This window comes from Palaemon carinicauda, chromosome 18 (genome assembly GCF_036898095.1).
Source record: "Palaemon carinicauda isolate YSFRI2023 chromosome 18, ASM3689809v2, whole genome shotgun sequence".
Taxonomy (NCBI): Eukaryota; Metazoa; Arthropoda; class Malacostraca; order Decapoda; family Palaemonidae; genus Palaemon; species Palaemon carinicauda.
Genome location: NC_090742.1, coordinates 32,755,547 through 32,772,169, shown reverse-complemented (window position 1 = coordinate 32,772,169; position 16,623 = coordinate 32,755,547). Strand labels below are relative to the sequence as shown.

At 50.8% G+C, this 16,623-nt stretch overlaps 1 protein-coding gene across 3 annotated transcripts in view; it reads right to left on the bottom strand.

Moving 5' to 3' along the window:
• LOC137657753 (protein-serine O-palmitoleoyltransferase porcupine-like) overlaps positions 1-16,623 on the bottom strand; it is a 211,150-nt gene that overhangs the window by 84,226 nt on the left and 110,301 nt on the right. For all 3 annotated transcript variants that reach the window (XM_068392227.1, XM_068392224.1, XM_068392225.1), the window contains exons 4-5: positions 11,661-11,862; positions 10,852-11,077 (exon numbers count right to left, since the gene is read on the bottom strand). In XM_068392227.1, coding sequence (XP_068248328.1) covers positions 10,852-11,077; positions 11,661-11,862 — 428 coding nt within the window. The remainder of the gene's footprint in view (positions 1-10,851; positions 11,078-11,660; positions 11,863-16,623) is intronic.

Sequence of the window (16,623 nt, the reverse complement as noted above, 5' to 3'; positions counted from 1 at the left end):
TATATATAATATATATACATTCATGCATACATACATACATACATACATACACACATATATATATACAGCATGTATATATATATATATATATATATATATATATATATATATATATATATATATATATATATATATATATATATATATATAATATATATATATGACTTAAGAATGTGTGTTTTGTAATATTGATGTACGAGAGAGAGAGAGAGAGAGAGAGAGAGAGAGAGAGAGAGAGAGAGAGAGAGAGAGAGAGAGAGGAGAGAGAGAGAGAGAGAGAGAGTGTGTGTGTGTGATCAGCTGTTTACGTCGGTGTTGACGAACCAAAACAATAATAAAAGTGGCGGCTGACACCCTACACCTTTGGTCCAAACATCAGCAATAAAATAATCCAGTAAACTAACCATCTGCATTTAACTCTATAAAAATCATTAATGAAATACATAAATACAGTAAGTTTTTAGCATAAAATTGGGTAACTAAACTATAAAATAATCTTCTGTACATTTATTAAAAACGTAAACACTATGGTAGTATACAAACATAGCACGTTCGTACGGCCGCTTGTACATTTCTTTTTTTATAACAACATATTTTGTATTATTATATACAGTAATGTAAGGTAATAAAGTAAGTCAAACAACATTGGTTATAACCAGATATTTATTTTATATGAAAGAGGACAATTTGTTATCTTCTGAAAATCGTAGGTATCTGAGTTAGGCTATGCATACCCTGGGCCAAAATTCAACCCGAGGGGTACTTGTACAAAAACGATTCACGAACAATTTGAGCTACCAACGGTCTCTCGGTCCCCATTGACTTCGTTGGTTGGGGACTGTCTGTATACACAGCTTTTCTAGGTTTAAATCTTCCAAGCAGAGAGAGAGAGGGGTTAGTAGAAAACTTCCAATCTACTGAGGTGTAGACGGGATCTGGACAGAATTTATTTGTGTATTCCTGAGATGATTAAAGACGATCCCTGCTGGAAACTCTTCAATTCCAAAGAGTGAGGGAGTGGTGTTGACCCAAATTATATCGGAGATAAGTTTTGGCTAAAAAGATGACAAATTCGAAGATAATTTGTATTTTTCCTAACCATACAAACCTTAGCTATTTACAGAGGGGGTTTACCTTTTAGCGCAGCTGAAATGACGAGCCAATAGTTTTAACGAGGGTTAATTACTCCCGCGCTAGTTAGCGGGGGGTGGGGAAGGGTAGCTTGCTACCCCTCCCCCCTCCACACACCGGTGACTTGCTTCACTTCACTTAGAGGTAGGACTTGACTTGGGGGTCAGGGATGGCGGGCACATATGTGTAAATAGCTAAGGTTTGTATGGTTAGGAAAAATACAAATTATCTTCGAATTTGTCATTTGTTCCGTAACCGAAATACAAACCACGCTATTTACAGAGGGTGACTTACCCCTTAGGAAGGGTGGAAAGTCCCCAGCCTTACTGACTTCGGCTTGCCCGGGGGCTCGATCCCTCAGTGAGCAGCACTAGAGAGAGGGAGCCCCTGTACCTCACAAGTTCCTAGCATCGCTAGGAACGAGTGGCCTACATAAGCAGTGTGAGGAGGAGAGTGTGACTCGTCCTATGAAGTTGACCTTGAGACCTTCAGATAGGAATTCTAGGATAGGACGTTCCCCATACCACCTCGTCAGGGTATGGGAGACGCAACAGTATTAAGCTTAATACTAGGAGCACAAAGAAGCATGGGTTACCTGCAGAGGTCCAGGTCAGCTATGCGAGGACCAGGATGCTGCTTCCCCAAGAGAGGGGAGAATGAAGAAAGAAGTAAGGGTCAGACATACTCTTTCATTCACGCAGACTAAGACCGGATAACAACGCCCTCAACCTACTGCTACTTGTCCAAAAAGGAGCTTGAGGTTAGACCAGCTGTTGTGCAGCTACCACAGGGCCGATAGAAAACGTATCGAGGCTCCCGTGGGTCACGTCTTGCAGTTAGTGGGCTGTGAAGGTCGTTTGACGCTTCCAGACCCCAGCTTGAAGTACCTGCGTCACAGAGAAGTTTCTCTTGAAGGCCAGGGATGTAGCAATACCCCTGACATCGTGGGCCCGAGGGCGACGTGACGGAGGAGGGTCAGGATTCAGGGCATGGTGGATAACCCTTCGAATCCAAGCTGAGATGGTGTTCCTGGTGACCCTCCTCTTTGTCCTGCCTGTGCTCACAAACAAAGCTCGCACATGAGGACAGACTGCAGCCGTTCTCTTCAAGTAGTGCCTCAGACACCTCACTGGACATAGTAGCAGCTGGTCTGGGTCGTTTGTTACAGAACGGAGACTCGCGATCCTGAAAGAGTCGAACCGAGGATCCGGCACTCCAGGATTCTGAGTCTTGACAACAAACTCAGGGACGAACCTGAACGTTACCTCCCCCCATCCCCTTGAATGGGCGATGTCGTACGAGAGACCATGAAGTTCCCTAACTCGCTTGGCCGAAGCCAAGGCGAGTAGGAAAGCCGTCTTCCAAGACAGGTGGCGATCGGAGGCCTGGCGTAATGGCTCGAAGGGAGGTCTCTTAAGAGACCTGAGGACTCGAACCACGTTCCAAGGAGGGGGTCTCACTTCCGACTGGGGGCAGGTAAGCTCATAGCTACGTATGAGTAAAGAGTTTTCTAGCGATGAAGAAATATCCACGCCCTTCAATCTGAAGGCCAAGCTTAAGGCTGAGCGATAGCCTTTCACTGCCGAGACAGAAAGGCGCATTTCTTCTCACAGATACACGAGGAAGTCCGCTATTGCTGGAATAGTGGCATCGAGTGGAGAGATACCCCTTCCATGACACCAACCACAAAAGACTCTCCACTTTGCTTGATAGACTCCCTCAGAGGACCTTCGCAGGTGCCGAGAAATTCTCTCCGCAACCTGTTGCGAAAAGCCTCTCTCCGCGAGGAGACGCTGGATAGTCTCCAGGCGTGAAGCCGAAGCGAGGCTACGGCCCTGTGAGGGACGCCGGAGTGGGGTTGTCCGAGAAGCTCGTGTCGTGGAGGAAGCTCCCTTGGGAGTTCCGTCAGGAGTTGCAGAAGGTCCGGAAACCATTCCGCGTGATGCCATAGCAGAGCTAGCAGAGTCATGGAACAGTTGACCGATAGTATGGTCCTGTTGAGCACCCTTCTCATCAGACAGAACGGTGGGAAGGCGTACACGTCGATGTTGTCCCACCGTTGCTGGAAAGCATCTTGCCAGAGTGCCTTGGGGTCCGGGACTGGTGAGCAGTACAGGGGCAGCTTGAAGTTCAAGGCTGTCGCGAACAAGTCCACAGTCGGGGAACCCCACAAAGTCAGGACTTTGTTGGCTATCTGAGGATCCAAAGACCACTCGGTACTCACTATCTGCGAAGCCCTGCTCAGACTGTCGGCGAGCACATTCCTCTTGCCAGGAATGAAGCGAGCTGATAGTGTTATCGAGTGAGTTTCGGTCCACCTCAGAGTCTCTACTGCAAGATGGGATAGCTGTAGCGAAAAAGTGCCTCCCTGCTTGTTGATATAAGCCACTACCGTGGTGTTGTCGCTCATCACCACCATGGAGTGACCCGCCAGGGACCGTTGGAACTGCTGAAGAGCCAGAAAGACGGCCTTCAATTCTAGCAGGTTGATGTGTAGGCACTTTTCTGATTCTGACCAAAGGCCTGAGGCCCTCTGGTTCAGAACGTGCGCCACCCACCCTTCTTTTGACGCGTCCGAAAACAGAGTCAATTCCGGGGGGGAGGACGAGAAGACTCACTCCCTTCCGCAGGTTCTTGTCGGCCAGCCACCACCGCAAGTCCGTCTGTTCCAGAGACCCCATTGGGATCCGAATGTCCGGGGAATCGGATCCTTGATTCCACCGGGACTTGAGCCGCCATTGAAGGGATCTCATCCTGAGGCGGCTGTTTGGAACCAGACGGGCCAGGGAGGATAGGTGGCATAAGAGACGCAACCACGATTGGGCGGGGAGTTCTTTTCGCCTGAGGAAGGGTTCCGCCACCCTCCTCAGCCTTGCTATCCGGTCGTCTGATGGAAAGGCTTTGTGGAGATTGGTGTCTATTAGCATGCCTAGATAAACCAGTCGTTGGGACGGCTGCAGAGAGGACTTCTCGAGGTTTACCACGATCCCCAGATCCTGGCAAAGATCCAGAAGCCTGTCTCGGTGCCGAAGAAGGGTCGACTCCGAGTCTGCTAGGATCAGCCAATCGTCCAGGTAACGAAGGAGACGAATGCCGTTCCTGTGCGCCCAAGATGAAATCAGGGTGAACACTCTGGTGAACACCTGAGGAGCTGTGGAGAGACCGAAACACAGCACCTTGAACTGGTAGATCTTGTTGTCTAGGCAGAATCTCAGGTACTTCCTGGAAGACGGATGGATTGGGATCTGGAAGTACGCGTCCTTTAGATCCAGTGTACACATGAAGTCTTGTGGTCTCACCGCAAGTCTGACCGTGTCTGCTGTCTCCATGCTGAACCGGGTTTGTTTGACAAACCTGTTCAGAGCTGAGAGATCGATGACGGGTCTCCAGCCTCCAGTAGCCTTCTCTACAAGAAAGAGTCGACTGAAAAAGCCTGGGGAGCCGTCCACGACCTCCTGGAGAGCACCCTTCTCGAGCATGGTCTCGACTTCGGCCGGAAGGGCCAGCCCCTTTGCCGATCCCATGGCATAGGAGCCCAGCGACACTGGATTCGCTGTCAGGGGAGGTTGAGATGTTGTGAACGGGACGCGATAACCTTGGCCGATCACAGAGACCATTCAAGCATCGGCCCCGTGTGGGTGCCACCTGCGGACGCAACGCTGAAGGCATCCCCCCACAGGTGGACATGCAGGGGGACTGCCACCCCTAGGGCTTGCGGCAGCGGCCGCCACCCCTAGGAGTCTTGCCTCCCCTGGAGGACTTACCGCCCCTCTTGACCTTGGCTGGAAAGGGCTGGGGCTTAGACACCACTTTCTTAGCTGCCGGTGCCTGTTTGGGAGCCTTACGAGGCTGTTGCTGCTGTTGTGGCGGGGCTGGAGGCTTATAGGGCCGAGTTGTAAGGGCCCTGTGGAGGAGGGAGTCCGTGCTGGATTTCCTCCACCTCTCAGCCGTTCGCTCCATGTCTTGAGGCTCAAACAGGCTCTCCCCCAGAAGGGAAGCATGTCGGAGCCTACACACATCTACGGCGGGGACCTTCGGATGGAATCTCTCGGACACAGCACCGCGACGCTTCAACACCGAGTTGGCCCACAGGGTGGTAACCTGGTGCGCCAAAAACTCGATGGAGCGGGTGCCCGAGAGCAAGAAGGTCTCTAGGGCCTTCCTATTGGTCTCCTTGGACAAGTCCTCCGATCGCAATAGGATGCCCAGAGATCCTAGCCAGAAGTCCAGCCACGAAGTGGCCTGCATGGCACACTTAGCGACCTTCTCGTGATTAAGGATCTCTGCCGCCGAGAACGACACCTGCCGGGCAGAGAGTTTCTCAAGGGGAACTCCCTTCGCCAGCTCCTCCACAGAGTGATGGAGAGGAAGAGCGAGGTTGTGCTCACCCAGGATCTCGAAATACCTCCTCTGCTGGAGGCGAGGAGGAGGGATGAGCTTGTTCCCGGCAGTGGAACGACTGGAGGAGGCAAGAAGTGCGAGCTGAGCGTTGGCCCTAGCCCTGGCACTCTTCAGCCCCCGAAACCAGGGCAGAGCTGCACTGGTCTTAGGGGCCTTCCGAACGTCAAACACTTCATCCAGAATCGTGTCTTTGCCTTCACGGGGGGCGATGACTGGATCCGTAAGCCTGTTAAGTTGCCTTATCAGGCTTAGGACCTGCCAGAAGGCATGTTCGTATTCTTGCTGTTCTCCTCCCTGCGGGCTGGCAGCTAAGTCTCCTGCCCCAGGAATCTCTTCCTGGGGTGATACGTGGACATTCCCCTGGGTAGTCGTGGGTTCCTGACGAATCCTTGCAGAGGATTTAGGGACGGTCTTGGAATCCTTGGATTCCCTCCTGGGAGGGATACAGGATCCCAACAACGAGGTTCGAGGGGCCCCTTCCTCACGAGACGATTCTCCTGCCTGAAGCGAAGTCTCCCCCCCTGGTGCCGAGGGGAAGACTACCGCCCCACTGGACTCACCTGAAGACGGAAAGGCCTCGTCCACGGGAGAAGGAGAGAGTACTCGTGCAGGAGAAGGAACCTTTGCGACCGACCTCTTGGGAACCAACTTCGCCCTGGGGGAAGCCACCACGAAGTCCACTCCTCTCTTTCTCTTCAGCGTAGGAGAGACAGCCGTTGGTTTGTTACCCTGGCCGGCGAGTGCTGGTTTCATAACCCTCACTAACGCCCGTGCCAGAGGACCAAACCACGTCTGCTGCTCCAAGGACACAGAGTCCGAAATCCTCGCTAAAGGGAAAGGGATCGGGCGATCCTTTGGAGTGGACACGACGGTACCTGCCTGAAAAGAAGGTGGGGAAGAATGATGTACTAACCTCTCCTCGTCCTGCACTACCAACCTGTGTTTGGATGGAGGTGATCCCGAGTGCCGTCTAGGAGCACGCGTTCCTGCTGCTACCACCGGCTGTGGAATTCGCCGCGAACGATGGTCGCGCGAGGGCGAATGGTCGCGCGAAGGCGAATGGTCGCGCGAAGGCGAATGGTCGCGCGGGAGCGCAGGCGCGCAGGTGGATGATCGCGCGGGCGCACAGGCGAGCGGTCGCGCGGGCGCGCAGGCGAGTGGTCGCGCGGGCGCGCAGGCGAGCGGTCGCGCAGGCGAGTGGGCGCGAGGGTGAGCAGGTAAATGAACGCGTGTCCGAGGCGACGAACGCAAGCGTTGGCGCGACGGCGAGGGAACGCGCTGCCGCGTAGGTGAGGAAGATCGCTGGCGATGTAGATCCACAGGCGATCAAGGACGAGTTTGTGAGTGCAGTCGCTCAAGTTGGCGATGGCGCGATGTGGCATGTCGACGCACTGGCGTGCGATGGTGAGCAGCATGCGCAGGTGAATGACCGCGTAATGGTAAGCGATGGCGAGCAGCATGCGCAGGCGAATGATCGCGTGATGGGGTGCGATGGTGATCAGCATCCGCAGGAGGGCGATCGTGCAGGGGCGAGCGATGGCGAGCAGCCTGCGCAGGAGGGCGATTGTGCAATGGCGAGCGATGGCGAGCAGCATGCGCAGGCGGGCGATCGCGCGATCACGCGATGGCGGGCTAGAAGCTGGCGAACCATGTTCCTTCAGGAGCGTTGGAGAACGTTGGCGCGCTAGCTGTCGTTGTTGAATAGGCGATACTAAGATCGCCTGTGCGCGCTGGCAAGCAGGTGAACGCTGGCGAGGAGGTAATCGCTGGCGCGTAGGTGATCGCTGGCGAGCTGGAGATCGCTGGCGAGCAGAAGGTCGACGCGTCATGTGAAAGGACAGGTGGCGCGGCGCGTTCACGAGCAGGAACTGGGAGATCGCTGGCGCGTTGGCGAAATGTGTTTTTGACACACGCGCAGCACGATGTTGCGTAGCCACAGGACCAGGCAGATGGTGAGCAGGGAGTTCAGCAGGAACTAAAGGGTGGTCAGAGACCGCAGGGCGATGGTCCTCAAATGAGCGCTGACGCTCGGAAGAGAGCTGACGAGCAGGAGAGCGCTGGCGAGGGGGGCGAACATCAGGAGAGAGCCGACGAGCAGGTGAGCGTCGGCGAGCAGGAGAGTCTTGGCGAGCAGGAGATCGTCGACGAGCAGGAGAGCGCTGAAGATCAGGAGAGTGCTGGCGAGCAGGAGAGCGCTGGCGAGCAGGAGAGCGCTTGTGCGCTAGCACTGCTCGCGTAAGGGAAGGATCCCTTAGCCCCGAAGGGACCGTTGCCCGTCAGGTGACGAGTTCTCCAGAAGGCGAAGATCTGGCAGGAGATGGTGAGCGGTCTGCAGAGAGATTCAAGGAGGGCGGAGCTGTAGGTTGAGGCTGACGAGGAGAGTCCCCCCGGAGGATGAAGACCCAAAAAGGCGCCTCTTAGTTCCCCTGTAAGGGGAAGGGAGGCCCTTGTGGCGTAGCGGACGGTGAGCCTTACGGCGGAGGCGGCCTCGGGGAAGATCGTCGGGACCATCGGTCCTCCGAAGGGGAGTCTCCGTTAAAGCACTTCCCTCAGAAGGAAGCTGAGCAGCAGCCGAGACCGAAGGACTCACTTCCCCCTTCGAAGGATGTACGGAAGGAGGAGGAGAGCCTTTAGCACCATCACCCGCAACAGCACCTGCGGCGGAAGGCCCAGCCACGTCGGAGGCCTCTGTCACCACGACGTCGACAATAGACAGAGGGCCTACCTCTGCTACCGCCGCCGACTGCTTAACAGCGGCCCCCAACGAGACAAGGTCAATAAGAGCGACCCTGGAGGGCAAGCCCTTAAGCCCCAGGGACGACCAAATCTGTAAAAGATCATCACTGGATAAGGCCTTATCAATAACCTCCCCCGGAGGAGGAGGGGGAACCGCCTCGCTATGGGAGGCGACGCCCTCTTCCCCCACCGAAGGTCGGGAAACAGAACAAGGGCCTGCGCTCCCACTCGGCCGACTCTCCTTAGGAGGCGGACGAGGGGGAGCTTCGGAGGAGGTTTGGGCGGCGGAAGAAGAGTCCCGAGAACCTTCCTCCTTCAAGGCTAACCCCGGAGGAGAACGGTCTCTCTTGGACTTCTTCTTACGCCGACGGCCAAACCTCTCCCACTGGGAGGCAGACCCCTCCCTGCACTCACGGCACATGTTCTCATGGTCACACCGTCGGCCCCGACATTGAGGGCAGAGGGTGTGCGGATCCGTATTTACGTCCGACATGAAAGTCCCACAAGGACGACCGGCAACTCCAGGGCATGTACGCATTGTAAAGAAATAACTGAAGGTCAACTTCCAACCAACACACACGCTGAAAAGAAAAAGCAGAAAATTAAAGGCTGTCACGAGGGCGATGAGCAGACACGTCTGATCACCGCCGAGCCAAAAGTGAAGTGAAGCAAGTCACCGGTGTGTGGAGGGGGGAGGGGTAGCAAGCTACCCTTCCCCACCCCCCGCTAACTAGCGCGGGGGTAATTAACCCTCGTTAAAACTATTGGCTCGTCATTTCAGCTGCGCTAAAAGGTAAACCCCCTCTGTAAATAGCTAAGGTTTGTATTTTGGTTACGGAACAAATATACTTTAGGTGATCCTGATCCATAACATGATCAAATGTAAGGATCATGGTCACAACTCCTGAGGTCTACTGGCTAGAAGGCGCTAGTCTCTTTTCTAAAAGAACTCACACTTGTGATCTTACATTGAGGTGGAGTAAATCATCTATTCTAGACCCTTAATGGGCTGAACACACACCAAGGGTTTAGTAAGGTTAGTCCTTCTATGCGTGCATTCAAACCGGTGCATTCAGGTGTGTGTGCATGGACATGTCAGTGCATCTGAAGAAAATTATGTAAAAAGAGCTAGCATGCTCCAGTGAGAGTCCTGCATTCACCTTGAGCACACGCAACTGGGCGATTTGCTTCCAGCAGTGCTTCTAGATACTACGCGTCTATGTGAGATGCATCTGCGCAAGGCACGTCTGAGTGAGGCGTGTCTGGGCATGGAACATCTGGGTGAGGCCCATCTGGGTGTGGCATGTCAAGTAGAAGGGCATGTGGATGAGGTAAATCTAGTAGAATGGTGTGAGGATAAGGCACGTGTGGGTGTCTTCTTCAGATGATAAAGAGGGTCCAGCAAATATAGACTCATAATCTTGCTGAAGGGTAATAGTCCTCATTTGTCAAGCACTCTCAACTCACTAAAGGCGAGTTGATCGCAGACCAAGTCTGGTGATCGGCAATGCAAGGCAACTGGCTTCCAATTGGAGAGGTTGAGAACACTGATTCAACAGCACTCACAGGAAACCTGTTGCTTGTGTATGTAAACAAAGAAAGAAACAGAGTTCTTTCGAGAAGAAGCCTATTCCTTTGACAGCAGGGAAGTGTAACCCAAAACTGGCAAACGTGAGAATCTTGTGATCACCTTTGGACAACCAATAGTTGTGGGAGACATACCAACCTTGACCCTGTCTCAAACTCAAAGTCAATGTCCCAGGATGCCATAGAGTCATACAAGGAAGAAAGTCTAAAAGTACTAAAGAAAAATCATACAAAAAAAATTTAAAATCTGCCAAAGTATCCAGGCAATTGAAGAATATCTGTCTTCACTGACAGCTGATATCAAAGCGACTACTCAGTGAGCAGGTGGGGGGGCGGGGGGGGGGGGGGAGTTCCCAGCTCCCGGTGAATAACCATCAGCCAACTACAGTACCTACACCTTGTAAAATTTTAACTAACTGCCATATTCTGGCTTTGCTTTCATTCTCCTATGTAAAGGACAATGGTTTTTATTTGTGCCGGAACAAACACTGTACTCCCTTCATAATACATAGGATCATGTTTATTTTATTGCCCATTGCTGCCAGAGTTACTCATGCTCAAAAGCTGAAAAGCAGTTCTCCAAAATAAGCAGAAACATAGATACTATAATGCCATGACACGTATTCAGCCTGACCTCTGCTAACAATCTTTCAAGAGGATGCAATAAGGATCAAGTTTCTATGAAAGATGTTGATGTGTGATAGTAAAAACAAAGTACATTATTTCTAAATGTAGAAATATGATGAACCAAGCAACTTCCTATGCAGCATCTAACATATAGGATAAGGATGCAGATTTCAAGTACTGTACTGTGTATCACATATGCTTCCAGATGATAATATTCTGTGAACGAACATCAACCAGGCAGAGGCAGCTAAAATAGCAAAAATTTTCACAAAAAAAATATTCTTTCCATCTTTATCAACTATAAAACTTATGACATTAAATTACCTTATCAAAAATACAGCATTCAAAATAAAATAAATCAGTACTTACAATTGATAGAGGCTGCAACACTTTTCTGTAGGAATCAAAAGATGTCCATGGCCCAAAGATAATGGTACCAGGATTCATGATATAACCAGCCATTTCAAGAAGACTAGGATGACTTGAAAGAGAGGTTGCATCCAGGTCATAACCAACAGATACTATCTTCATCAATATAATCATTTGTGCTCCTCGTATACTATGCCACTCCACAGGATCTGCCCACCACAATTCACTGTTGTAAACAAAATTAATTAATTTTGGAGATACTGCATAGTTTATAGGCATTTTAACTCTAAATTTAATACACCTAAATTATCATCATTATTAATATTCTCATTATCATTATCAGTACTGTATTATTATTTTCATCATTATTATTATTATTATTACAGTAGTTTTAGTAACTGATGAAATTAAAAAAAAAAAATATATATATGAAAGATATCAAAGTTGTTTCTACCGTTAACTAAATGAATAAGATTGTTTTTTACAGTTGTAAAAAACAAACCATATAAGATGAAAATGAATGATACCCATACGAATGAGAACTTACTCAATTAATTCTGATTTATCATTCATCACAATGATGGTTATTTGCCCTAAAAATTATAGCACATGCTGTAGTTGTACCTTGATTCAAATACTTCCTCAGATGATGACAGATACAATATTCCAAAATTACACTACTTAAGAAACTCAAAGTCTCACTTATGATCAAATAAAGAGAATATTCCATTTTAGATATCTAAACTAATGTAATTTCAAGTAATATTAAGTGAATATGTGCTACATTCTGAATAAGAATTAGTGCTTACCATAATATCAGAAACGCTACACAAAACCCACAAGTCCAAGGGCCCCTACGTGAATGCAGCAGTTTGTCTGAGCAAAATAAGGCCAGGGTCCCAGCCAGTATCAAATATACCATGAACAACATTTTAGGTCCAAATAATTGCCAGGCCACCATACAACCACATGCAGCTGATATCAGGTGTACAAGCCATGCTGGAAGGTGCACTGAAGAAAAAAAAAAGTATAAAACTAAAACACCACTGAGTCCTTTAATAAGAGTACAGTATGACTTCATTAATGCTGAAACACCCATTGAAATATGAAAATTTGTCCTAAATTGTATTTTTCCTAGCTATACAAACCCGTAAACATTTAATATAGGAATTTGTTTCAGTGCAGCTGGAACAGCCGAAGAGAAAGAAAACAAGGCAGTTATGCTGATTGGTTAGCTGGCGGTATGGGGCGGAGCTTAGCTCCACACCCCCCACCGCCAGCCCACTTTCCTCATTCAAACGCTTTAAGGTCAATGTGGAACATGAGGGGGGTGGTAGAGGCGGGCATTTATATTAAATGATTACGTGTTTGTATAGCTAGGAAAAATACAATTTAGGACAAATTGTCATTTGTTCCGACGCGATATACAAACCTCGTAATCATTTAATATAAGAAGACTCACTGGTTGGTGGGAGATCTGTCTTTGCTGCTTGTGAACAGCTAACTGCCCGGATATAGATTTGGTCTCAAATGAGAGCAGAGGACTAAATCCACCTACCCCTGTCTCTCGACCTGACATGATGATGGTGGGGTCTGAGAGACTGGGAGCTGGGTCGCGCGATGGGTAAGAGCATCGCACAACCTGAGAGCGTGAATGTAAGAGAAACTTGACCCTAGGGTCACAGTGACTAGATGAACCTACATAACCAAAAAGCAAAGGGTATATACATCCACCGTCTTCCCTGCCTAGCAGAAGATGGGGTGAGAATACCTGTAAACAAACTCTAGCAATCTTACCTGGGAAGACTTGTCTTGATGTATGGGACATCAAGGGAAGAGACAGAGAGAAAGGCGGAGCACATGCACACTGCTTTCACACTGCCAAACATGCCATAAAAATCAAGACAAGAGACTTCCCTGTCCCGGAGGAACTGGAGAGGTCAGACAATAGCTTGAGCAGCTACCACAGGGCCAAGAACAAAGATGTCCAAGGACTTGTGCGTAAACTCCCCCAAGTAAAAGGCTGTAAAGGTGGTCTGGTGTTTCCAAACGCCATCCTTCAGCACTTGGCCCACTGCAAGATTTCTCTTGAAAGCGAGTGTGGGGGCAATGCCCCTGATCTCGTGAGCTTTAACCCTTGCTGGTGCTTGGACTCTTCAAGAAGTCTCATATGCCTTCGCGGATGGTTTCACGGATCCAGAAGGATATCGTGTTCCTCGACACCTTCCTCTTGGCTCTGCCAGTGCTAAAGAAGAGTCGTCGACATTCAGGTCTGAGATACAGAGTTTGCTTAAGATAGCGCCGGAGACACCTGATGGGACAGAGAAGCCTCTCACCTGAACCAGCTCTCGCCGCATCCGGTAAGGAAGGAATAGTGAAGGCCTCGAACCTGGGATCATGGATCGCTGGGTTCTGAGTCTTGGCCACGAACTCTGGCACAAAACTCAAGGAGATCTCCTTCAAACCCTCTGCATGTGTGACATTACAAGAGAGGCTGTGTACCTCCCCGACTCTCTTAGCCGATGCTAAGGCTAGCAGAAAAAGTCTTAAGGGCCAAATGCCTGTCTGAGGCATGGCTCAAGGGTTCGTATGAAGCACGAGTAAGAGACCCGAGAACTAAGGTGACATCCCACTGGGGAACTCGAAGTATCCTCGGGGGACACGACTGTTCGAAGCTCTTAATAATCACAGAAATCTCGAGGGCGTTGGAGATATCTATGCCCTTCAGATGGAACACCATAGCAAAGGGCAGACCTGTACCCTTTAATGGCAGAAACCGAAAGGAGCTTATCTCTGAGAGACTAGGAAGTCTGCGATCTGAGTCACAGAGACTAAGACTGGAGAGATACCCCTTCCACTACACCAATCACAGAAGACCAACCACTTTCCCTGGTAGACTGAGGAGGAGGATCTTCTAAGGTACCCTGGCATCTCTCTCGCAGCGGGTCACAAAAAGCCTTGGGCTCTGAGGAGATGCTGGATAGTCTCCACGCGTGAAGTCTGAGCGACTGCACTGCCTGGTGGTACCTGTTTGACAAGGGTTGCCGAAGGAGATTGGGCCAGTGTGGTAGCTCTCGCGGTGCCTCGACCAGGAGCAACAACAGATCGGGAAACCACTCCATGTGTGGCCATAGCGAAGCAAGATGTCATCCTGAGTCCTGGGGTTACTAGGACCCGGGACAGGACTGCACGAAGCAAGCAAAAGGGGGGGAAAAGACGTAAAAATCCAGTCAATCCCAAGAATGTTGCAGTGCGTCCTCGAACGCAGGCGCGGGATCTGGTACTGGAGAGCAAAACACGGGAAGCTTGGCGTTGTGCCGTGTTGTGAATAGGTCGATGCATGGTTCTCCCCAGAGGTTAAGTACTCGACTCGCCACCCAAGGGTGAAGAGACCATTCTGCCCCTACAGTATTACCTGGTCTCTGCGACTAAGGGCATCTGCTCGAATATTTCTCTTGCCTGAAATGCACCTGGCTGACAAGGTTACATGTTGACTCTCTGCCCACAGAAACACCTGCCTCGTAAACTGCTGCAAGGGACGTGAGAGCGTGGCTCCTTGCTTATTGACGTACGCTACCACGGACATGTTGTTGCTCATCAGCATTACCGAATGCTCTCTCAAACGGGCCTGGAAATGAATGAGTGCTCTCGAGACTGCCATCATTTCCCGCATGTTGATGTGCAGGTGTTTATCCTCTTCCGACCACACACCTGACACGATTAGGTCGTCCAAGTGTGCACCCCAACCTTCCGTGGATGCGTCTGTGAACAGACGGAACTGAGGTGGAGGAGGGTTTAGGAGAAACCCTCTCATTAGGTTCTCCTCGTTTAGCCACCAAAGGAGATCCTTCCTTACCTCGCATTCCATGAGAATTGAACGAGAGGGAGAATCGGTGGCTGCTGACCACTGAAGGGAGCGGAGATGAATCCGCCTGAAAGGAACGAGCTTCTCCAGCGAGGAGAGGTGACCTAGAAGAGCTTGCCACTGGAGGGCTGGAAGTTGTTCCTGCGACAGGAACGGCTGTGCAACCTCTCTGAGTCTGGTGATCCGTTAGCTGCTGCCAAGTTGATCAGCATTCCCAGATACTTCACCTTCATTGGGAATGAGGTTCGACTTCTCGTAGTTCACCACGATCCCCAGATCACGACAAACTGCCAGAAGTGAGTCTCAGTCCTGAATCAACTGCTCCTGCGAGGGAGCGAGAATCAGCCAGTCGCCGAGGTACATAAGTAGGTGGATGCCCCTCGAGTGGACCCAAGCTGCTACCATCGTGAACATTCGCGTGAACCCTTGGGGAGCTGTGCACAGTCAGAAGCACAGGACTTCAGACTGGTACACCGTGACCTGGAAGGTGAATCGGAGGTAATTTCGAGACTGATGAACTGGTACTTGAAAGTACGCGTCCTTCAAGTCTATCGAAAGCATAAAGTCGTACTGCCTGATGGCTAACAGCACAGCGCAAACTGTCGGCATCTTGAACGGAGTTTGCTGAATAAACCGGTTCAATGGCAAAAGGTCGATGATCAGTCTCCAACCTCCTGTCACCTTCTCGACTAGGAAGAGACAACAGTAGAACCCTGGTGACTGATCGTGCATGACTTCTAGCGCATCCTTCTGCAACATTTCCTGGCCTTCCGCCTCTAAGGCCAGAGCCTTCGGAGATGTTGGAGCATACGCGTGGAATGCTATTGGAGTGGAGGATAGGTGGGGCCGATGAAGCACAAATGGAAGCTTGTACCTTTCGCGAAGGGTCAACACTACCCATTCCTCAGTCCCGAGGTGCTGCCACATCGCCCAATGGCGCGATAGGCATCCCTCTACCTTCAGCAGCATGGGAAGGGGAATGCCAAGTTCAGCATTTCCCTTTCCCTCGCTTGCCCCTGTTCTTTCCAGAGCGTGGAGGAGCTCCCGAGGGAGGCTGAAAGGTCTGTTTGGCAGCAGAACCATTCTGAACTGGAGCAGGTCTAGGCTGCACAGGAGCACGACCAGCGGTACCCTTGCTACTTCCCCTGGGCTTGGCCTGACTCAGCCTGGCAGCGGACGGTTTCGCGGGACCAGGTCCCTTAAAACTCGCAGCCTGCGCCTGGTGGATAATGAACTCCTTCAAGTCGCGGCGCCATTTATCCCGCGCGGCCCAAACTTCCTCTGGTGGAAAGAGAGAAGTTGCAGCTCTAATAGGAGCATTCCCGAGTGCCAGTGCCTCTCCTGAACCCATTTGTCTCGCAAAACGAACGGCTACTGCCTCGCGCTTTTTGAGGATCAGATTGGCGTTGGCGTACTGGGTAGAAAGCTGGTCCAAGAGAAAGGCAACAGCTCTCCCATCAGACAAAGCTAGGTTCCTGTACTGCTCCATGTGTTCGGGGGTAGCGAGATTTGGTGTCCCGCGAGAACACTGTGGCCGTACCACACCAGTGGTCGAGCCACGAAGCAGCCTGGAGAGCAGCTACAGAGATGGACTCCATAATTGAAATCTCAGAGGCCGAGAAGGAGACACTCTGACATTTCAAACTCTCGAATGAGGAACCCCTAGCAAGTGCTCTGACCGCAGGGTCGAGAGGGAGAGGACAAGGCACAGAAGACTCTGTAACGTAGTACCTCTTCTGTCGCTGGAGTGGTTGAGGGAGAAGCTTGTTCGAACCTTGGCTCCTAAGCGAGTCACCAGGTCCTGCGATCTGGTCACTCACTCGGTCCAATGCTCAAGCAGCCTGTCTCAACCAGGGTAGTGTGATGGACCGTGAACTACCTTCGGGAGCTCCCCATAGAATCTCCCA